General features: G+C 37.8%; 1 protein-coding gene across 1 annotated transcript in view; it reads left to right on the top strand.

The window, feature by feature from the left end:
• Positions 1-25,244, top strand: part of LOC107556591 (centrosomal protein of 112 kDa-like) — a 182,007-nt gene that overhangs the window by 77,912 nt on the left and 78,851 nt on the right. Inside the window, exon 22 of the mRNA XM_016239723.1 lies at positions 7,996-8,170. Coding sequence (XP_016095209.1) covers positions 7,996-8,170 — 175 coding nt within the window. The remainder of the gene's footprint in view (positions 1-7,995; positions 8,171-25,244) is intronic.

Here is a 25,244-nt window from a genome sequence, read left to right as displayed (position 1 = left end):
AGATGGAGGATAAGAATAGGCAAGAAAATAAACCAGCTGGCCCTAAACTCTGTTCCTCGTTTTGAAGACGATAGTGTTGCATTCCCTAGATGAAGCGCAAAATAAACTCATCATTTGAATTTGCACAGATCTCTTCTCCTACCAAAACATGATTTTGCTGCGCTTCTGCAGACATAAAAGAGACTAATTTGTATTTGGATATGTATTTTTGTCATTGATGCTCCAAGCCAGGGAGAGTCAGGGAGTTAGGGTGTGTTTGCAGTGGCATACTACTCTTGCTATTTTTGCATTATGCATAGTACAGTATATGAATTTTGTTTTGCATGTATGGATGGACTACTACATTCAGAGCACACTGCATGCCATACGCAAACCACATCATTGAATAATCGCCTCATGCTTAAAACAGGAGGTTTATGGTGTGTGTCACTGAATGTGTCTTTTGCACTGGGAATGACATTAATTAAGATGCGTCCCTGAATGTAATCCCACCCAAGAGTCACACACTTCACTGATTCAGCAGCCCACTCTCCTGGTGGTCCACACCGTCGCAACAATCAACGCTGATGAGCAACTCTGTGCTTTTTTTATTTTACGTCAAATAAGGGATTGCACGTCTATTTGGGTCCATCCCAAATTTAAATGAAAAAAAAAAGAACTTTTAGTAGGTAAACAGTCAGATTTCACAAACGGTTGCCAGATATTTTCACACCATCAAAGCTTGTCGAAGGGAATATTTTTGACAGCATGCAGGCGGTCTGAAAGAAGAAAAATGCATATCGCTGGCACACTGAGCTGCATGTTGATTTCATGATCCTGTTGGAGGCTATCTAGCTGTGTTTGGAGTGGAATACTAGCTTTCTACTGAATTTCAATCAGTAGTATGCCGCATTCTCATGACTTCATGATATATTTCATTTAGAATGTGTGATCCTGTTATTATCTGTCTGTAATTACTTATGTTTCGTCTCTCATTATCCAACTTATTTTTTAACCCGAAAGTAAGCTATTTTCTTTGAATGTGCAAGATTTCTGATTTATTAGCCGCTATAGGTATTAGGGATGGTAAGAGTCACCAGTTTGCATCAGTGCACCGGCATAAAAGTTGACAATACGATGCATCGATTTAAAAAAGTGTGCATTGGATACAAGTTGGCATTTGTATTGCTATGCATCGTTTCTATCATATTTGCATTGGTAGAAACCAATTAATTCATATATAATTATTAGTAGATGCACTATACTTATTAGCATCATATTTTTTCCCATTGCATCGTATTGCATTGTGTTGAATCAAATCAAAATCAGATCGCACTGCATCAGTAGTTGCTTCATATGTATCTTTAATGTATCATATCGTTGGCTATGCAGCAAGATGCGTATCGCATCGGCCTCAGTTATGGAGATGCACACCCCTAATAGATATATAACTAGAGGAATAACAAAGTGTGGTAAACAGTTAAACTATTTGCGCTACAAACAAGTATGTTTATGATTATGACAATAAATTTAAATAAAATGACATACCAGTTTGCAATATAAAGCAGCATAATGGACTGTTTTGTGCTGGTAAAATAACTGGAAGTAAATGTCACCGGAAGTCTTGCACATTCAAGTAACAAATGTCCCGCTCTTATGTTAAAATAAGATGGATAGAAACAAATTGTCAAGTCGTTGAATTTGGGGATAATTTACCCAACATAGTATAAGTAAGGAATAATTGACGACGGGCCATTGAATTCTAGAAAATAATGCACACCCAAGGTGGTGTTTCTAAGAATTCAACAGACCAATTCAATTATTCCGCTCATACTATGGTTACCACACCTCAAGACATCGATCAGATGATGTATTTCAAGGCATTTGTCTAGTTTTTTTTTACTTAAAACGCTATTGAGTGTTGGATTATCTCATCTAACACTTCCGTTGCTAATTCCAAAACATCTTAAACATTTAAACATCAAAAATGTTAAACCTAGTAACGGAGGCTTGATAGCAGACTAATGCAGCTAATAACTAAGTTATGAGAGAGAGAGAGAGAGAGAGAGAGAGAGAGAGAGAGAGAGAGAGAGAGAGAATATCTGTGTGTCTATGTCTCTCTCGCGACAATGTATAAAAATAGTGAAAATGAGAGAGAGAGAGAGAGAGAGAGAGAGAGAGAGAGAGAGATTACCTCTGTGAGTCTATGCATCTCTCGGCAGAGTCTCTAATAATAGTGAAACTTTTAAGTAAATTTTCTTCACGAACAGCGCCGTTGTTGTTACCTCGCTTGTGAGAAGTCATGTAGTTTTTAAGTTGTTAAGCTATGTTACTGATAAAATCGTTTAACAACATTAGCATGTATGTTAACGTGTGTGCAAACTGTATGTATGTGCGTCTGTGAGGGAGAGAGAGCGGGAGAGGTAGAGTAGCTTATGTGCTTTCCGTACATAATAAAACGTAATTTTGTGGCAAAAACATGGAAATGATCTGTCGTTTTTATCCTATTGTTTACTGTATTTATCTGTTAGGCCAGTATCGTTGTCGGTTTTCGCTGGTTCTTTTGCTGTTTTAGGCTGAAAATAATTGCACACCTTAGAACGTCTGTCAGCCAATCAGATTCAAGCATTCAACGCCCCATAGTATAATCTGTAGTATACTGCACATTTTGTCAAATGTAGACCATGTTGGTATTATATGCATAAACAGAAAATTTGTATTGTCTGCATAGTATGCATACTGTATTCTGCAGCTGTAGCATGTTATTCAGAACAAAGTTTATTCAGAAAAAAACTCGACTACAGATTGCATTACATTGCATTAAATGACAAACAAGAAATTCATACCTCAATCAATAACTGGCCATCTCCTCGAACCCCAAGCGGGTATTTGACCATGAGCGCAGGGTGTTAAGACTGCATGCTCACGCAGCGGCTGCTGGAGAGAGAGAGTGTGAGAGAGAGAGACGGGAGAGGAAGAGTAGCTTATGTGCTTTCCGTACATAATAAAACGTAATTTTGTGGCAAAAACATGGAAATGATCTGTCGTTTTTATCCTATTGTTTACTGTATTTATCTGTTAGGCCAGTATCGTTGTCGGTTTTCGCTGGTTCTTTTGCTGTTTTAGGCTGTAAGGAGCTTTGAAATAACTGAAATCATTTGGTGAAGTGATATGGTCATGTAATGTGGTCAAGAGCTGCCTGAAACTACAGTACATTCGCCGTGCGTTTCCCTGAAAATAATTGCACACCTTAGAACATCTGTCAGCCAATCAGATTCAAGCATTCAACGCCCCCATAGTATAATCTGTAGTATACTGCACATTTTGTCAAATGTAGACCATGTTGGTATTATATGCATAAACAGAAAATTTGTATTGTCTGCATAGTATGCATACTGTATTCTGCAGCTGTAGCATGTTATTCAGAACAAAGTTTATTCAGAAAAAAACTCGACTACAGATTGCATTACATTGCATTAAATGACAAACAAGAAATTCATACCTCAATCAATAACTGGCCATCTCCTCGAACCCCAAGCGGGTATTTGACCATGAGCGCAGGGTGTTAAGACTGCATGCTCACGCAGCGGCTGCTGTTATTTTTGAACAGTGCGTATTTGCATGTCAGTCGTAAAGTGTGCGAGGCTGTTTCTGTGCGTTTCTGGCTCTCTGGGGACAGAGGAATGAGGCACTCCTCTTTTGAGGGCGCTGAAAATTTCAGCTTTGCATTTTCTCTCTGGCTTTAATATGTTGCCTCTTTTTGGGCCCCAGCTTTGATCTGGTCCTGGATGTGTTATCATTCTGTCATGATGAGCTCATGGAGTGCATGGCCTTTGGCTTCACACTGGTGTGGAGAGGTGTAATCCACCTGGAATCCATATGTCTCTCCTAGTGTGTTTATAGCCCACGTCCAGAGAGACTGAGTGTTGGCCAAGTGTGAGTCTAATATGAAGATGCTGCGTTTGTACAGCTTTTTAGCCAGATGTCTTCGCTCCGATGCTCAGTGACTTATAGAATACGTATGATATATTCCACATTTTTTTCCAATATAAAATTGAGCACTCAATATCTCTCTCTTTCTATCAGAATTTATAGATTGACTCCAATTTGGGATCAAACAAGAATCAACTAGAATCAATTAAGGCAATATTGGTTAAACTGGATTTTCTACATAAACACTTATTACATGTGTTGTCACTAATGTGTGAGTGTAAATCTATAGCCTTTGGGGGAAATTGTTTGTTCTTTTTTGTACAGTCAGACAAAAGTGAGTTTATTGTGGCATCCATCACAGGTCAGGTGCTTTGAAGGTCACGAACCCAGGTTCTTTGCAGCCACGGGTGCCAGAAACTCAGGCGTCGGACGGGTTGAATGCAGGCTGGATGAAAATGAATGGGTGCGTTTGTGTGGCCATAACATTTGAATTAGCAGCATCTCCAGTCTTATTTACAGTACAAGCTCCCCATCGAAGCGTCCTGCTCTCCACATTGGAGGCGTCCTGTGGTTAAGGAGGTTTGGAAAATTGACCCTCCTGTCTGACTTGTGGCTAGTCGGAAGCACTGTCGCCCTTTCCTTAAGTCCCTTCCTTCTGCTTTTCCCCAAAAAAATCCCCTTAAAGAGTGCAGGATGAGAAGGATTTCCTCTGGTTTGACGGCACGTCTTTAATTTGAGTCTGCTCGTCTTCCACTCTTCTCCGAGCACAAACCCCAGCCAAAGCCGAAGGCCTTTGCGGAGCTGGCATTCCCCTTTCCCTGCCGCGTTGCTTTATTTGTCCTTCCTCGTTCTGCCTTCTCATCTCACCCCTCTCTGTGACGGATAGTGACGGACTGTCTGCTCTGCTCTTCTCCACTTCCACACCCTTGGTCAGCCTTTGTTGTGTTCTCACAGCAGTACTTCTACATAGAAACCATAAGATGAACCTTTGCCCTCTTGAAACTTGATGATGCTCACTTCATAGATCTTATTGTAAACTGTAAGAAAAAATAGGTACAAGTAGGTCATTTTCTGCCAGGACATTAGTTTATGGACATTTTCTTCTAACCTTAAGACTGAACATGTAATTTAAAATATGGGTAAACCACCTGTGAAAAATCAATGCAGAGAACATATGAACAAATAGGTGGATTTAGGTTTTTGCATTCGTGAGATCAAAGCAGCTAGATGAAGACTGAATGAAGCAGATGGAGATGCATTTTATAAAGTTCAGTTTTATAGCTGGACATGGCATCTTAAATGTGTGACATGCATGGCACAATACATAAAAAAAAAAGATGCAACAACAACCAAAGACCAACAAGTTGAGAAACATCAATCCACTCGTCCACTGCTGTAGGGTCTCAGCGTTTTGGGCCACATGTTAGGGGAACACCCTGGACAAATGGACAGTAGTTGAAAATTCCTAATGATAATGTTTCATAATCTATGAACTAGTAATGTGCCTCACTGAAGAAGTCTTACCCACCGTTAAGCACCTATAGATTCAATCTATGCATCAGTCTCAGCCTTAAAGGGTTAGTTCACCCGAAAATTAATTCTGTCATTAATTACTCACCCTCATGTTGTTCCAAATTGTTGAAAAAAATCATTATTTTTGTTTTCTTTGTGCACAAAATATATTCTCATAGCTTCGTAAAATTACAGTTGAACCACTGATGTCACATGGACTGTTTTACCGACGTTTCTGGGCCTGGGAACATTTCAGTTGCATTGCTGTCTATGGAGGGTCAGAAAGCACTCGGATTTCATCAAAAATATCTTAATTTGAGTTCTGAAAATGAACGAAGGTCTTACAGGTTTGGAATGACATGAGGGTGAGCAATTAATGACAGAATTTTTGGGTGAACTAACCCTTTAAACGGTACGACTATGGATGGGAATTGTACACAAAAACAGTGAAAGCTCCCATGTATTTTCATTTTGCAGTCTCTGTGGCAATCCATTTACAATATTAACGCAAACAAGGTAGTTAAAAGCCAATGGTAGACACTTTGTCTATACTGAAAAGAAAGAATGTGCAACAACATCATGTCATGATTTTATCAATCAGGAATTGCTTGGATAATGAATAGTGGTCTCTTTGGCAGGTGGTTAGAAGGGAGGAGTTTAGAAATAAGAGGGCTTGATGATGTCAAACAAACAAAAAAATTGTCAATTCGGAGGCAAAGCAAGACTTTTTTGTTTTCTTTGGAATAGTGTTCACTGATTAAGTCTTCACAATGAAACCCAGAGCACATATAAAGAAAGTGAAAAGGAGCAGTTTTGGTTTCATGTTGACTGTGTTTAAACAAAAAAAATGTGTTTGCTGTTGGTATTCTTCACCATTAAAACAGACAAACAGAAATGAACCACTAACTAAAACTTCTAACTCACTAACTAATCCTCTCTTCCTCACAATGAGCTGCTCCTTCTTCTCTCTGGAACGTCTCAAAATATTCAGAGAGCTATTTTTGTGGCTTCGCCTTTTTCTTGTTTCTTTCTTGTTTAGACGCCTGTTTTTCTTTTTCTTTCTTTCTTTCTTTCAGTGTTTTTTTTTTTTTGTCTGCTGGTTGCTCCACATCAGAGATGAGCAGAAGGCTCTTTTGTGTGTGCTCTGCCCTGAAGGCATTCATGTTGCAAGACAGATTAATAATTACAGACTACACAACAGTCAGGGAGAAACAATTTCTAGATCTTTTGATGTCAAACATGAGAGAGACCAAAATTACACAGAAAAGAGACCATAGAAAAAGAAAAAAAGGTCCCCAACTTATTTTTTCTTTTTTTGCGTTTGTTTTGTTTTTAATTTCCTCTTATTGTTATGCCTGTTTTGTATGTGTACACTAAATGAGACGATAACTAAAGAAGGATGTCCTTCTCTTGAGCTGATGAAGATGTTCATTTAGAGAAAGTGTTTTATATATACAGTATATATATGTATTTTATACATATTTGTAATGTTTTGTGTAAAAACTAGTGCTGTCAAACGATTAATCGCATCCAAAATAAAAGTTTTTGTTTGCATAATATATGTGTGTTCTTTATATATTTATTATGTATATATAAATACACACACATACAATATGTATTTTGAAAATATTTACATGTCTATATTTATATTCATATAATTTATAATATAAATAAATATATTTAATATATAAACATACAATTTTTTCTGAAATATATACATGCATATGTGTGTGTATTTATATATACATAATAAATATACACAGTACACATACATATAATATGTAAACAAAATCTTTTATTTTGGATGCGATTAATTATGATTAATCGTTTGACAGCACTAGTAAAAACAGTTTTATTGAAATGTTATGTTTTACATAAGTTGTTTTTGTAAATCATGATTACCAAAATATGTTTTTAAAAAAACAGTTCCCCGCATTAAATGTCTTGTGTCTCATATCACTGCATGTCACATATTTTAATTCACATTTCCTCTTTACTCTAGTTAATTCCGTGGCTTTTTGGATATGCTGGTTAACTTGTTTGATGAAGTACTAATATGTAGTTTCACAGGCCCTGGTGAATTGTTCTCTCAATGAAAAGTAATTACCACAGTAATTACACACGTTTGAGGGAGGGCGAGATGTGCCACACACACACACACACACACACACACACACACATGCACGGATATAGACAGTGAAAGCAGGTTGACAAGCTCTTTGTAGCAGTCTGGCTTGCATCTGACAGCTCTTTTGGCAGTTGTGTCTCAGCGTTGTTGTCAGACATGAGTCTGAGATGCTGTTTGTTTTGCGTCGACACACATTTGTGCGCTGAAGTTTTCTGTGTGAACATAAAATGCTTCCCCAATCAGCTGATAAAAAATAAGTATAAAGCACAACATGCTGCTTTTATGTGACGTGTTTTCCGTCTCAGTTATGTTAGAGTGCATGAAACAAAGCTGAGTGAGGAGAACTTTCACTCTGCGTTCTGACTCCTAAGAATAATGCAAGCTCATGTATATACACAGGGTGACAATTTGTGGGGTTTTTTTGTTTGTTTTTTATGCTGTAGGGATAAAGAGGAGCAGCTGGTTCGTCTTCGGGACAGTCAGAGGCTTCAGGCCCAGCAGGCTGAGAGTGCACTGGAGAACTTTAAGAAGCAGGTGGAGCTTAGCTCAGAGAAGACCTACGCTGACATGAAGCAACAGGTGAGTCAAGGGCACCTACAGTTTACCCTGTGTCACAAGGTTTATGAAAGCTATGCTCTGTCAAGCTCACGGTATAGCGGTCAGAGCATCAGCCTCAGACTGCTCACTGACCCTCTGACACACATTCTGACTGAAATCCAAATCACCTGTTTGTGGCTACTATGCAGCTTCCGAAGTCATGTTTACAAGTTTCCAGGTTGCTAGATTGAGCACTTCTGCAGGAAAAAGTAACCACTGGAGTTAATGGTCTCGGTCCCACTTTATATTCATTGTCTTAACTATGTACTTACATTAAAAATAATGAATTGTTTGGTGCAATGTACTTTTTGTGTTCATGTTGTATCAGAAATCATTTTTTCTGCTATTGAGGTATGATATAGGTAAATTAAACGACAGGTTTAGTGGTCTGGTTAGGTTTAAGGGAGGGTTAAGGTTTAGGGGAAGGGTTGCCAGTATGACTATAGATGTAACTAACGAAATTAATTGCATAAGTAGTTAGAGGAAGGTATTTTTTTTTTAAATATAAGTACAATGTAAAAACATGCATGTACACAATAAGTGCATAAGTACATAGTAGTTAAAGACACTTAATAGAAAGCATCATATAATTTGAAAGATATTTAGTGGTGATGCACCAAAATTTCAGCAACTGAAAATATTCAGTATTACATGGAAATATGACATATTCATTATACAGGGTTTCCGCGGGTTCTTAAAAAGTCTTAAATTTAGTTTTATCAAATTTAAGGCCTTAAAAAGTCTTAAATTGTACAAGAAAGTCTTAATTATGATATCAAGAGGTCTTAAATTTGGGGACTGAAAGACCAGAATTGCGATATGGCTGAATGTGACGATTAAACTTCAAAAAGCTATTATTTCATTAAATAAACATGAGCGCTGCACGTTCAAAGTCAATAAAACTGTTGTTCAATAAAATGTTCAATGAGTTCAGACCAATGCGAAGATCGACCCATGTTTTTACCATGCAAACACGCAGAAATAAAACTGTTGTTCAATAAAACTGTTGTTTTGTTCAGAGTTCAGACCAATGCGAAGATCGACCCATGTTTTTACCATGCAAACACGCAGAGCTTTAAATATGAACTGGTGGATCGATAAGAAGACAATGCATTATAAAAATCTAAACAGTATAGGGGTGTGCGATATGTATGGTCTGCGATAATATCGTAATTGTTGTTTTAACGATATGCTATTTGATATTATGTGTATATCGCGAAAAGCAAACACAAAACACACCTGCAGAGTGCACGCATACATTAGGTGATTAATTCTAGTAGGTTAGACTAGTGCGCGTGCGCGTGCGCATTTATAGTGCGTTCTTTCACTGCATGAATCAGTCTATTAAAATGAATTTAGAATTATCACATAATTCAAGATATGGGGCAGAAAATGTACTGTATATATTTATATCATTTCATATAGTTAATATCACACGAAGAGTGCCGTTTTTTTCTCCAAAAGTAAGCATGATTACAAATGTGATACTGATTTTATACTACAGTTAACAAGTAACAGTAAACAAGTAGTTAATATTAAGAGACTTACGTTTTAGACACCATATTTCCTGTTTTTGCTCTATTTCTCCAACAAAAATCATTTCAAACACAGCCACAGTGCTGTTTTGCGTCTCTGAGCAACAATTTGTGTTTTGTTCCTGAATCCGAAAAGCAAACACAAAACACACCTGCAGAGTGCACGCATACATTAGGTGATTAATTCTAGTAGGTTAGACTAGTGCGCGTGCGCATTTATAGTGCGTTCTTTCACTGCATGAATCAGTCTATTAAAATGAATTTAGAATTATCACATAATTCAAGATATGGGGCAGAAAATGTACTGTATATATTTATATCATTTCATATAGTTAATATCACACGAAGAGTGCCGTTTTTTTCTCCAAAAGTAAGCATGATTACAAATGTGATATTGATTTTATACTACAGTTCAATAAACAAGTAGTTAATATTAAGAGACTTACGTTTTAGACACCATATTTCCTGTTTTTGCTCTATTTCTCCAACAAAAATCATTTCAAACACAGCCACAGTGCTGTTTTGCGTCTCTGAGCAACAATTTGTGTTTTGTTCCTGAATGAATCACCCGTTTAAATGATTCGGTTCAATCGCAATGACTCACTTATTAACTGTAACTTGCTTCCACCAGCTGGCGGTTTTAATTTCACATTTAAGGTACCTTTTCATTTTTTAAATAATTTCAAACATCAGTTTTCAATATTTTATGTTTAAAATATCAAAACATTATTTATGCATTTGTTAACTGCAGGTTAAAGTATTTAATTTCCCTCAGAGCTGCATTAAACCATATGTAAATGCATCTAACTGACACTTCTAATGCAGCTTCTGTGTTTCCTCTGCATTGCAAAGATCAATTTTGTTGATACGGATTTAATTTGCTTGGTAACAGCCCAAATGCAAACATTTGACTCAAAAGATGGTGCACACTTTTAGAAAAAATGGCTTAAAGGTAAAAATGCCCATAAAACTTTTATTTTTTAAATATTTAATAATAATACTTTAATATTATTTTATTATTACTTTTAAACTATTAATTGCTGTGAACTGAGTTCACAGAATATGAAGAATATCAAAAAATTCAGGAGTCAGCTGTCCACGGTAGTCCTTAAAGGGGTGGTTGATTGCGATTTCACTTTTTTAATGTTAGTTAGTGTGTAATGTTGCTGTTTGATCATAAACAATATCTGCAGAGTTACAAAGCTGAAAGTTCAATGCAAACGCAGATATCGTCTTTTAAAATTCTGTCAGTTTAATGCCTACAAAAACGACTGGTAAGGGACTACAACGAGTTACTTCCCGGGTCCGTTATGTCAAAAACCCAGAATTTTACATAAACCCTGCCTCCGGGAACACGCAACAAAGGGGGCGAGGCCATGCTGCGCTGCTTTAGAAAAGAGGAAGAGAAAACTAGAGATGCACGTAAAAATCTAAAAATCTATTAATCGCGATTCTGTCTTCTAACGATTCTAATGGATTCACAAATTTCAAAATCAATGTTCAAAAGCAGCAGAGCAGCAGTTGTTCCTGGCCTCGCCCTGCTCTGCACACACTCAGCATCTCTCTCTCCCTCTCTCTCTCTCATTCAGATCATCAGCTCAGTGAATACACTTATTTTCACATACTATAGTTATGAGAAGCGTTATACATGGTTGCGTATACACATGGCGTGTGGTTGCTGAACTGTATTAAAGCTTTAATCAGAATAAAACCGTATATTAAAAGCTAACAGAAGCAGTAGCATTTACAAATAACAGCGTATCTAAAAGTGTGAGACAGTTTATAAGATAAAAAATCTTAGGCCTACCATTAAAAGCCGTGCTTGCACAGGTTCTGCGCGATCCTCTTCACTAATATCCTCTGCTTCTCAATCGGGCTCAAACTGATAAGCAATATAGACGACGTCATTGTTTACAATACAACCGGAGCACATGCCGCTATGTTGAGGGGCGGGACGTTTAGACGCACGCTAGAGGCGGTTTAGCCAATCACGACACACTGGGCTAGCTACTCAATCAGAGCCCATCGTGTATTTCTGAGGGAGGGGCTTCATAAAAGCAGGAAATGATCAGTGCGTTCAGAGGAGAAGGGACAGAGAGGTGTGGAATAAAGCTAAATTATGTGAAAAATAATGCGTTTTTTAACAAACGAAGCATTAACACATGTTAGACTGCACCCCATAAACACAATCAAGCCTATAAAAAAACCAGTCAACCACCCCTTTAAGATATCAGCACAATAATACACTCAGCAAAATATCATCTAATTATCGTTATCGATAAAATCCCAGAAAATTATCGAGATTAGGGATGCACCGATATGAAAATTTTGGCCGATACCGATAACCGATTATTCTTTATTTTTGAAAGCCGATAACCGATATGTTGGCCGATAAATCTATATCCAAATTGTTATATACTTTTTGAGAGCCTGATTACAAAAAAGGTCTCATCATTAAAAGCCACATCCCAAACACTTCAACATAAGCAGCCTAGTTTGAACGGTGTACGTTTAAAAAATAATTTTACTCTCCCATTACCAAATTTAGTCATAAAAAAGTCTTACAAATAAATAAAATAATGCAGAAATAATGCAAACAAGTCACTGGACATCATTACACGTGTAAAGAATCAAAATGAATGCGCCATAGATCAATAAAACGGAATAGCCTCTGCACGGACAATAATTAAATGATTTTAATTACTAAACCATATTGTTGATGAAAATAATAAGAGAAAAATACAAGTGGTTGTTGTTATTAATAATATATCAATGATTTTGAAAAAGTAACAAATTAATACCACTGTTTTAAATAGCAGCCATTGAGCTGCAGCTCAAGCTGAAGCTGAAGAGCTGAATGAACACGGTAAACTGAAGCGTTTTGCTGGCAGCTTATTTAACTCAAGGAAATGCATCCTGAGATTAATATTAATACAACATAAACATAATATTACAACTTATATATGTACAAAATGACGCAGTTATTGCATGCTATAGTCAGAATGTGTGATCCTGTTGTGGATGCGCTCTTCCCATAACAACGCGCTGAAACACAGCAACTAAACCCAAAGAATGCACAACGTTTTATTATAATAATGTTCTCATTAGAATGTTATATACACAACATTCCCAATCATAGTTATTAATGTTGTGCACTGCTGTTTGAGCTGCGTGCGCTGAGCTAAAGACGATCACCGGTAAACTGAAGCGCTCTTTTAACTTAACCAAACGCATTCTATATGAGATAAATCAGATATACATCAAATAAACACAATATTACAACGTACAATTGCACAAAAGGCTGCAAACGAACAGCGCACATCTGAAGTGTCTCTGAAGGAAATAATGCATTATTTATCGGCTTTAAGATATCGGCCAAATTTTCTTATCAGGCCGATACCAATAACAGAAAAAATGAGGCGATATGGGCCGATACCGATATGGTGGCCGATATATCGTGCATCCCTAAAAAAGCCCCCTTTAACCCACCTCAAAAAAACTGGCTACACCACCTAAAACATGGTAATCTTGGGCCAGAAACTGCAACCGGCGTAAGTGAATGTTAAAAAAAATTAGGTACTTGGTTTGACTTTTTCCGTCTACCCAAAAACATTTATGGATGTTACTTGACTGAGTTATGACCGTTGTAACTTTTGATGGGTGTGTCAAAACTGCGTCGATCCTGAATTAAATAGCACTGGATGTTAAAATGTGTTTAAATAAGACAAAATCTTTGCATGTTCTCGAGTTGTTTGCAGTTTTGCTGGCTATGAGAACCAGCACAATTTCGGTGGAAAACGGGCATCAGTGACATCCATCAGTCTGAGACTTTTTCTCTGAGTCACTGCAGTCTATCACTCGTTCTTCTAAATTAAATTAAGGGCTTTAGAAATAAATCATAAATTTATGCTCAAGCAAATGCTAAGCCTGACCTATTTTTCCTCGGTTGTATTCTGGCCTGCTCGGGTGGAGGGACAGACACAGAATTTTATCTAAAAACATCTTTAATGCGCAGATTCATAGACAAGGCTTAAGCCTGGTGCAAGACTGTCTTAACTGAAATTAACTTGCACTGACATATCTTAAAATGTTATTGCCATTGATTTGTATCGTGATGCACGCCAGCAATGTTTTCTCTATGGCACATTTAAAAAAAAAAATTTTTTTTAAACTGCTTGAATGTTCTAATTAGTGCTGGGCGGTATGACCGAAAATTTATATCACAGTATTTTTCAAAATTATACCGGTTTCACGGTACATGACGGTATTTTTTTTTAGGGATGCACCGATATGAAAATTTTGGCCGATAACCGATTATTCTTTATTTTTGAAAGCCGATAACCGATATGTTGGCCGATAAATCTATATCCAAATTGTTATATACTTTTTGAGAGCCTGATTACAAAAAAGGTCTCATCATTAAAAGCCACATCCCAAACACTTCAACATAAGCAGCCTAGTTTGAACGGTGTACGTTTTAAAAATATTTTTACTCTCCCATTACCAAATTTAGTCATAAAAAAGTCTTACAAATAAATAAAATTATGCATAAATAATGCAAACAAGTCACTGGACATCATTACACGTGTAAAGAATCAAAATGAATGCGCCATAGATCAATAAAACGGAATAGCCTCTGCACGGACAATAATTAAATGATTTTAATTACTAAACCATATTGTTGATGAAAATAATAAGAGAACAATACAAGTGGTTGTTGTTATTAATAATGTATCGATGATTTTGAAAAAGTAACAAATTAATACCACTGTTTTAAATAGCAGCCGTTGAGCTGCGCGTGCTGAAGCTGAAGAGCTGAATGAACATGGTAAACTGAAGCGTTTTGCTGGCAGCTTATTTAACTCAAGGAAATGCATCCTGAGATTAATATTAATACAACATAAACATAATATTACAACTTATATATGTACAAAATGACGCAGTTATTGCATGCTATAGTCAGAATGTGTGATCCTGTTGTGGATGCGCTCTTCCCATAACAACGCGCTGAAACATGGCAACTAAACCCAAAGAATTCACAATGTTTTATTATAATAATGTTCTCATTAGAATGTTATATACATGACATTCCCAATCATAGTTATTAATGTTGTGCACTGCTGTTTGAGCTGCGTGTGCTGAGCTAAAGATGATCACTGGTAAACTGAAGCGCTCTTTTAACTTAACCAAACGCATTCTATATGAGATAAATCAGATATACATCAAATAAACACAATATTACAACGTACAATTGCACAAAAGGCTGCAAACGAACAGCGCGCATCTGAAGTGTCTCTGAAGGAAATAATGCATTATTTATCGGCTTTAAGATATCGGCCAAATTTTCTTATCAGGCCGATACCGATAACAGAAAAAATGAGCCGATATGGGCCGATACCGATATGGTGGCCGATATATCGTGCATCCCTAATCGAGATGTCATTTTCTGTCAGTATCGCACACCCCTAATTTGTTATTTAATTTATATAATAATTAATTGATAATAATTGTTTAAATTAATATAATAATACTTTTGACTCATCCATTTTCTTAACAGTGGTTTAAAGGCTGATTAAATGTAAAGTTTATAATTGTATAAAACTTTGTTTTTGTGAAAACTTGTATCTGAACTGTAAATTATGCTTTTTTACAGTAATTTTACAGTTTAAAGGCCAATTCACACCGCACTGACAAACGCCAACAGACTAGTCTGTCGGAGTTTGTTGGATCAGTGTGTTACCCCTGTCGGCGTTGGTCGGAGTTGGTTTTAACCCGACTGAACATGTTTAATCGGCGTTTGTTGGGTCGTGGATTGTCTGAGCAGTGTGATATGATTTTCCAACAAACGACAACAAACTCTGACGTAATCTGAGCTGGCCACGGACCGTTGACATGACAATGAGGCAAGACTGCAAGTAGGTGCTGGGCGCGCTTAGGAAAATAACTTTAAAAACGGCAGGTTTCTGGACAAACCAGAAAGATGAACAGTTTTTGGATCTTTGGGAGGAGAGCTATTTTTATACAGTCTATGGAGGAGAGGCCAGAGCTTTATGCGGTGGGTGTGGCCGAGTATACCAACCGCAACGCGAGGGGGAATGTGATCAGATCGATCATACAGCGCTTGGGAAATTTCAAACCGGAAATTTATTTGACAATATATTATTATTATAATAAAACTGCCTTACAATATTACCAAAGACATTAATAACAGTATCATTTTGATTGTTGTTACAAGATCATCCATTTTTCCCCCTAGTTAACTCTCCCGGACTTGAAGTCTGTTGGTGTCTGTTGGGGCAGTGTGAACATGACAGTTATTTTTCATAAAATTCTAAATCCAGCGGCCAACGTGTCTGTTGGCGTTTGTCGGTGCGGTGTGAATTGGCCTTAATATGGTACTATAGACATTGCCCTACCCCGCTCATATGGTATTCATTTTATTTGTGCAGATCTTAAAAAAAGGTCTTAAAAAGTCTTAAATTTGAGCTTAAAATTCCTGCAGAACCCCTGATTATATTTTTGCTTAACTTGTTAATGATATCTTCATTATTTAATGTACAGTATATTTCAATAAATCTTTCATGAAAGCAGGTTTTTATTACAGCCACTGAAAATGTTTACATATTGGTTGTCGATTGCAATAGAAACCTAATGATATAATTAACAATTTGATATAAAATATGCAACTTAAGTGTTTATATAACTCAGTTTTTAAGTGTAGAAAAAAAAAAGATTACATACATTTTATTTTTGGTTGTTTTTCAGCTAAATGAAAAATGTTCAGTGTTTATGTAAATAATTCATTTAGACATTTAGTTGTAAGCAAATTCATGTTTCTGGGTTATATCGAATAGCATGATAAATTTACGTAGGAATTACCATAATTTAAATGTTCCTGTAGCAAAATCTTTTTTTCCCTTTGGACAGTCAAAGTTTAATTAAAGGTATGACTTCTCCCAATTTTCGCTATTAACTAATTGCTTAATAGCATGCATATTATTAGCATATTGGCTGTTTATTAGTACTTATAAAGCAAATATTAATGCCTTATTTTGCATGACCATATTTTAAAACCCTTAATCTGACCCCATACCTAAACTTAACAACTACCTTACTTACTATTAATAAGCAGTCAATGTTTATTGAGGCAAATGCTGTAGTTATCAGTTAGTTAATAGTGAGAATTGGTCTAGAACAGTGATGGGCAAACTTGGCCCTTCCAGGCCACTTTCCTGCAGAGATTTGTTCCAACCCTGATAAAACTCACCTGCCTGTAGTTTTCTAGTAGTCTTGAAGACAATGATTAGCTTGCTCAGGTGTGCTTGATCATAGTTGGAGCTAAACTCTGAAGGAAAGTGACCTGGAAGGGCCAAGTTTGCCCACCCCTGGTAGTTCCTTTAGAACTTAAAGGAACACTCCACTATTTTAACTCCGCTATAGTTAAACAGTTGAGTTTTACTGTTTTCAAATCCATTCTGCCGATCTCCGAGTCTGGTGGTAGCACTTTTAGCTTAGCTTAGCATAGATCATTGAATCTGATTAGACCGTTAGCATCTCGCTCAAAAATGACCAAAGAGTTTCTATATTTTTCCTATTTAAAACTTGACTCTTCTGTAGTTACATCGTGTACTAAGACCGACGGAAAATGAAAAGTTGCGATTTTCTAGGCTGATATGGCTAGGAACTATACTCTCATTCGGGTGTAATAATCAAGGAACTTTGCTGCCGTACCATGGGTGCAGCAGGCACAATGATATTACGCAGTGCCTGAAAATAGGCTTATTGGAAGTTACCTAGCTGGGACTATTTTCAGGCGCTGCGTAATATCATGAGCTAAGCTAAAAGTGCTACCGCCAGACCCGGAGATCGGCTAAATGGATTCGAAAACGGTAAAACTCAACTGTTTAACTCTAGGGGAGTTGGAAAATGAGCCTATTTTCAAAAATAGTGGAGTGTTCCTTTGAGTGTGAATATTTTTAGGGTTTTGCTGTGATCAATAACAAAACCCCACATTGATCCTTTTCTCGTTATTAGCAATGCTGTAAAAACAAATCATTTTCAAGAATCTAAGGAAAAATTCATAGTAGACTCTCTAAGTGGTCGTCTCATTCTTATGAAACATAAAACCATCAAATTTACCCCAGCTTAGAGTCCACTTATGGAATCTAACTTACTGGTTGCCTCACAATTCAGTCATAGTCTCTTTCTGCCTAAATGTGCGTTCTTGTCCAGAATGAACTGCAATGTGGCAGCAGACTTTAGGCTGAAAGTCTGAGACATTTTTTCACTGATATCTCAGGGTGTATTTGATCTGTGGATTGTTCCAGGGAGTCCAGACAGCAAGCGATCAGTACTGCAGACTGGATCATAAATCATATCCAATCCAATCCCCTCCCCTCATTCAGTCTCACAGGATGTCACTTCTGAGACATTTTTTTCACTGATATCTCAGGGTGTATTTGATCTGTGGATTGTTCCAGGGAGTCCAGACAGCAAGCGATCAGTACTGCAGACTGGATCATAAATCATATCCAATCCAATCCCCTCCCCTCATTCAGTCTCACAGGATGTCACTGCATTCCCCCATATGGGCAGCGAGCATCTCTCAGACGACAATTCATGTCATTGTAAAGCTTCCAGCTTGACCTAATAGTTAGCACATGTGCTCCAATACATGGAGCTGTGGTGCTCATGTTGGCATTGTAGGTTCATCCGACTCACAAGGTGTGTTGATCTCATTTCCTCAACTCTCTTACCTTAAAGGTGGGGTGAGCGATTTTTCAAAAACGCTTTAGAAAACTGATTCGGGCCGACTAGCAAAACAAACTTGTAGCCAATCAGCAGTAAGGGGCGTGTCTACTCATGATGTGGAGGAGAGAGAGCGTTCAGTGCACAGGATGGACATTAGCGAGCCGAGCAACAGAAGGATAGAGATGGCGGATAAAAAACAAAAGAGGAAAACGTCTGCAGAACAAAAGAAGGCATAAGAGAAAAAAAAAAAAGAAGTAGGACCCGTGTAAATATTGGATCAGCTTTCCAACGCTGGAGAGAACTCAAGGAGCGGAAGGCCTGCGATCGGACGCCGAGGTTGCTTTGTTTCTTCTCGATAGGTGAGTAGATCTCTATTAGACTCTATTACACTGTTTGAATCCGTTTCTCCGAGACAGCAGCCACTGACTTGGTATTAGATGAGCAAACAGATTTCATTGTTAGTCATCAGGAATAGTTACTCATCCTGACATGTATTCTGTATTCTTGTACATTCACCATTTCCATCATAACAATTCCAGCCCCCCCAAACAGCGGTGTTCAGTCTGTCCCATCAACACAATGCACATGACTGCAGCCTCACATCACATCCTGCGCACAGATGCTGGAGCGGGCCACTGCGGCGCCACCCGGGTTCACTGCCACAGCTGTGTCCAATGTGTGCACAACCAAACATTCACGCTATTGTTACCTAGCTGTTAAAAGCCTCTTATTTAGATTTATATAGCCTCCAGATAACAAAATTCATCATTCAAATCGTCATTCAAAACTAAATTGATTTGGTTTACTTTCTTAATAAATATTGCTAGTCTTGTTGTGAATGATTCATGAGTGCACATTTTATAAAGAAACCATATTAACATAAATAAATACAAATTTATAATAATCACAATCAATGACCAATCAAATCATGGGCTGTGTTTTCCAATCATAGATTGTAAAGGCCAGTGATGCTTTGCTATAATGATTTTTTTATAGTTTGTTTAGATTTAAGATTTTTTTGGAAAACACAGCCCTGTTGGGTAACATCAAATCTGCTTTATATTATTTCCTGCTTTCACTCAGAAGATGATTATTTATGTACCATGTCATGTTTTTTATACAGTATATATAGATTTAATACTATAACAATTGTTAAATGCTTATTTCTTGTGAAAGTTATTGTCACAATCCTGGTACTGCTTTGCTAATGGAGACATGTAAAAGTTAAAAACACACCACAGCCATTCTTAGCACATGTGCAAGGGAGGCTGCATCCATCTGCTTTTCTTCAAAAAGACTCAGGCCTGATTTTATAGACAGGGCTTAGACTAAGCCAGGATTAGGCCATAGTTCAATTAGGACATTTAAGTCATATTTATAAATGTGCCTTAGAAAAAACATTACTGGTGTGCATCTTGAGACAAAACAAAGGCACTGATATATTTTAAGATCAGTCAGTGCAAGTTTCTTTCAGTTGAAACAGCTCAGAATTACATTTTAGTCTGGGAATAGGCTTAAGCCTTTTCTGTAAAACCGGGGGTCACAGTCCTTTCATCAGTACTTTTATGAACTAATGCAGAAAAACTGAAGAGAAACTCGTCTCATGTCATTCCACTGAACGCTAGCTAGAGGAGAGCCTTGGACTGGACCAGTGAACACAAGAAAAATAGTGTCTCAGTATACACACTATGCATGCTAAATGCTCAAACAGAAAGCTAAAGTGTATATTTTCTATGCTACAAGTGTCACCAAACTGCTCCGGGTGTGTGTTCACGGTGTGTGTGTGTTCACTGCTGTGTGTGTGAACTTTGGATGGGATAAATGCAGAGCACTAATTCCGAGTATGGGTCACCATACTTGGCCACTTGTCACGTTACTTCACTTAAAATAAAATTGCAAAAACATGGACTGTTTACCGTTGGTCGGTCAAACAGTCCCATCCCAAACTCACTCCAATGGATCTGTCAGTGCTGCTGTGTTGGTCTGGTCAAAATCCTCTCATACATCTGTACATTAAACCAGGTGCATAGTATTGTTTATCCTCCACAGTTTGACAGCAGACTGTTGAGAGAAGTTTAATCTTCTGAGCATCAGACAATGCCTTGATGGTGGAAGTCAGAGATATATAAGTTGGAATCAACCCAGGGTCTCTGGAAATACGTGCCTGTGATGACATTTGATTTTACATTGGTGCTTGCACATTTCCTGACACTTAAATCAAGTTCAGCTTTATCTGAAACAGATTATTGTGAGTCTAGCAACGTTTATTAAAGGGGTCATATGATGCGATTTCAATTTTTCCTTTCTCTTTGGAGTGTTACAAGCTCTTGGTGCATAAAGAAGATCTGTAAAGTTGCAAAGACTAAAGTCTCAAATCCAAAGAGATATTCTTTATAAAAGTTCAGAGTCAGCCACACCTACCTAAAACGGCTGGTTCTAACACGCCCCCACATATCTACATCACTATGTGGGAAGATTTGCATAACGCCGCCCAAATGTTCACGCAAAGAAAGAAGGCGTAACTTTTATTCTCACTGTAGTATTGTTGCCGCTTTCCGCCATGTCCTGAAGACGCTGTGTGCTTCGTTGTGAAAGCGAAACTACTTTGTTTGGTCTTCCAAAAGAGGACGATCTCCACTTCGTCATGCCTAGAGCTGATCCGTGCTGGTCGCTGAGGGAATACATCAACTTAGTGCTGTGGATCGCCGGATCGGCTTTCACCGTGGACGAAGCCCGGGGTCGTCACATGTGCTTGCCGCTCCTTTGTCGGTTCCGCCGGCTGCGCCGTTCTCAACCCCGCCGCCTCTGCTCACTCAAGCCCGTTCTTGCTCACGCTAAGCCGGGGCTTCCGCTAGGCCGCTGTGTTTTTCGTTGTGAAAGCGAAACTACTTTGTTTGGTCTTCCAAAAGAGGACACGACTACAAATCAGTGGTTAAGTTGTATTTACAACACTGTTCCAGAACAGTTTAACCCAAATATCCAGATGTGTGCAGCACATTTTATGGAGGACTGTTTACTGATCCTCACGGCAGTTCAGGAATGAAATATCCAATGAGTGGCACTAAAAGGTTAATGCTCAGTTGTGTTTGAAAATAACATACAACTTACACTAAACACCACACTAAACCTGAACTATAATGTTAACAAAAGCAAACATGAGATGAGATAAAACACATTTCCTGAAGCAACAATGCCATTTTAGCTTGTCTTTGAGCTCCTTTCTTGTGTACCAGGTGTGCTATCAAGCAAGTTTACTGTGTCAGAAAAGCCATGCATACAGTATGCAGCTGGTTATGTGATGCAACCATCATAATGTATTAGTTTATGCACTATGGTAAAAGTATTTTCAGTTCATACCATTGTGCATTTAAATCTTTATAAATCAATAATCTGTAATCATAATTAGCATGAAAACAAATGAAATGTGTTGGTGTTGTACTCCCACTAGTGTTCATTTCAGCTGGAAACTTTAGAGAATTATATGTTTTTTGAGTTTTGCTAAAATGTAGCCAAGGTTTGTAGGAATACCCCACATACAGCATTTGATGGAGCCCAGCATTATTTTCTGTTATTCCGTGTGCTTATGTGTGATCATTAATGAGGTTCCCACAGGAAGTTTTAAACAGGCTTGCATTAAGTCATGTTGGCACAGTGTGGGCAGCGTTCTTCTGGAGCATTGCACTGGGCAGTGTGTGTGCGTGCGCGTACTAATGGTCATGTAGTTGTGGGCGAGCGTTAGGGAATGCTAAAGCTCTTGCTGGACTCAGAGCTGCTGCCCACATCCTGCTCATGTTCTTTCTGATTCACCTTTCTCTTTCCACCCTGTGTCTCCAGCGATCATCATCTGTCCAAGATTCAGCCCACATCAAAGTGTTCCACACTCTTTTCCTGCCACCCCCTCTCTTTCTCTTTTTTGCTGTCCATTTGCATTCATCTGTTTGTAACAGCATCATAGAAAGGAACGTCCTATGGATAATCGGACATGGCCTTGACTTGCACATGCTAAATTTAGAGTATCTTCAGCCAGCTAAGAGACCGAATCCATTATTCTGATATATATGTACATACATACATATGTATCCATAACCACATAATAATATATGGCATAATACAATATAAAACATGACCAACACTGATATATATAGAGGGTGCACCGAGTCTCAAACAAACACTATCATGGTAGCACACACAGCAGTAATATAATAAAATGAATAATACCAAAAATAGTATATGCATAATACCAAAAAGTATCAATCCATTTTACATGAACTATTTTGCTATTTTTACTTTATTTGTGCCCTGTGTATTTTTATGCTTATTAGAATCATTATCATCAATGTGTTAATGTTACTCTCAGCGTTACATTGTAACACCTTAAAATACAGTGTAACTGAAAAAAGTTATTATTGTTATTATCATTAGAGCTAAATGTGTGAAATAGCGCAAACAACACCAAATAATAATAATAATAATAATAATTGGTCTGACAATTAGCACATTTAGCAACTCTCTCCCCTCTTCTTAACACACGTGTTGCGTCAGTTATAATTGCTGTGATCATATCTCTAGAGAAAATAATAGCAATTTTAATGAAACTGTGGCAGATACGGTTGCCAAGGTAACAAGCCCTCAAATATGTTGAGTGTTTAAATTGATTTGTTAAGTTCAAACTGTAATGTCACTCACCCAGAGTCATCCAGGTCATTTTTCATCCCAAAATCAAATCATATTTGCTTAAAGAAAATGTCCTTTTAAAAATTCTAGATGATATTTCAAATAGATTTTTAATAAACTTTTTGCATGATAATTAAGTACACCCTCCACAAAAAAACCCCCTGAAAGGTCCATGTAAAAGTTTAGACATTTCCTTAAACTCCAAAACACAACACAATGCAATGTGAAATTGAAAATATGGGTTAACCCTGATGGAAACATAAACATGGAAAAGTCAAACACATTGGACCCTATTTTTTATGGACATTTCTTAGAGTGCATTATCATAATTTAAGACATTTGTCATCTTAATTCAAAAAAAGATATATTATTTAAATGTCACAATGCAAATAATTGTATTGCCTTAAACTATGCTTCATAACTTTGGCCTGAAACTCACTTTGGCCCCTGTACTCACTTACTGACTACACAATATTGAAACATTACAATATTACAATAATACATTTTACTGATTTGTCAAGCATTTAGGAATCACTGGGAAGCATCTGTTAGCATCTGTTCTTCTGAGAGCAACTTTGTAAAGGTTTTTAAAGTTCGTAAAGATCTAGTTGATTGACCCCTCAAGTTACTGAGCTGAGATGTTTATTGCTGGTTTAATGAGTGTACTATGGTCTGAGGGTCATTTTAGCCATTCATGTGGACACAAAGAAACATTCCCCAGGATTCCTATCAATGGGACTTTAAAAGAGTCCATTTCTATAGAAGTGTTGTTTCTCTTTGACCTCCTCGCCATTTGACGTCATGCCGGTTCAAGTGCCGACACCGAGCTGATGTCTGAGGTCACAACTAGTAGGAAGTTACGCAGTATATGACATTAACAACATCCCACTCACAACTGTGGAGGCTACGTTTGGAGATGGCAATCTATCCTATCAATTAACATCAACCAAACTGTCCATCTCATGATCTCTCTTTCTTTTTTTCTCCTATTCCTTTAAAACTGGAGGGTTGCGTCCTTTGGCGGTCCCTGATCAATTAGTTGAGGCTCTTTCTGTTGGCTGTTTGGTTTTACCCTATTAGAGATGTCTGCTTGCATCCACGTCTCTTCCTCTACAGAAATCGATTAAGCTGGAGGATGAGGAATCTTCTCACTAAATCTTACTTCAGCTTCTTCAAAATTCACTGAAATTGGAAATGCCATGGGACTGTTTGAAGCGTCTTTTGTGGCCTTGTGCCTGATTGGCTGGGGGAATCGTGCTGAAATCCCATTCATCACCTACACTCAATAGCACCACAGCAGCCTCTAGCTGGCAGGCCAGGTAGGGTGCCGAGCCGCACAATGTGGGGGGATTAGCTTGAAAACTGTGGGGACCAGGCCTCTCGCTGCAGGCTAGCTGGGAGATGGGGGCCGGACCGGCCAAGGTCACGTCTCCCGTCCAGAGGAGAGTGGGAACGGACCTTGGGAACCGTTGGCGCTGCCTCTCATCGCCAGACTCGGCTCACCGCACAGCAGGTGCATGTCAGCGAGATAATACCGCTGCTAGCTTTTGTGTTCTTTCAATATTTTCCTCCTTGCTTTCAATGCTGACCGCATTTTTCTCTGAAAAAAGAAGTTAGCAGGGATGCCGGGCGGATTGGGATTTTCCATTTTTGTCAAAGCGCAACACTTCGGATAAGGTTTCAGAAGTAACAGTAAGTGGTTATTAAAGTTGTAGTACATCCACCATGACGTTATACTATATGGACAGGCAAGAAATTTCAAATGAATTTAATGAATTAAGTGTTTTTCTTTCTTTCTTTCTTTCTTGAGCATTCTTTTGGAATAAAATAGGATTACAGGTAAAAATCTGCAAACAGATAATGTGTTCATTTCTTGCTTCCTCGTCTTTAATTACAATCATGGCCATAATGTCAAGGCCTTTTATTATTATTAATTTAGTTGTTTTTTTTGCCCAGTGCTGTGCCACTGGCCTTGACCGTATGCTTTTTTCTAACGAGAGCTGAAAGAGAGGCTAGCTTGTCGTAATTAGCGCAAAACTTGCGTAGGCTTCTTGTGTTGTGAGGCAAACGTGAACTTTTTTCTTCGCTGAGCCATGCACAAGTTGTCATGACGACAGGGATGTTCCGCTGATGAA

The sequence above is a fragment of the Sinocyclocheilus grahami genome, unplaced genomic scaffold, assembly GCF_001515645.1.
Source record: "Sinocyclocheilus grahami isolate Dianchi unplaced genomic scaffold, SAMN03320097.WGS_v1.1 scaffold574.1, whole genome shotgun sequence".
NCBI classification, from domain to species: Eukaryota; Metazoa; Chordata; class Actinopteri; order Cypriniformes; family Cyprinidae; genus Sinocyclocheilus; species Sinocyclocheilus grahami.
This window is presented reverse-complemented; position numbering and strand designations above follow the sequence as displayed.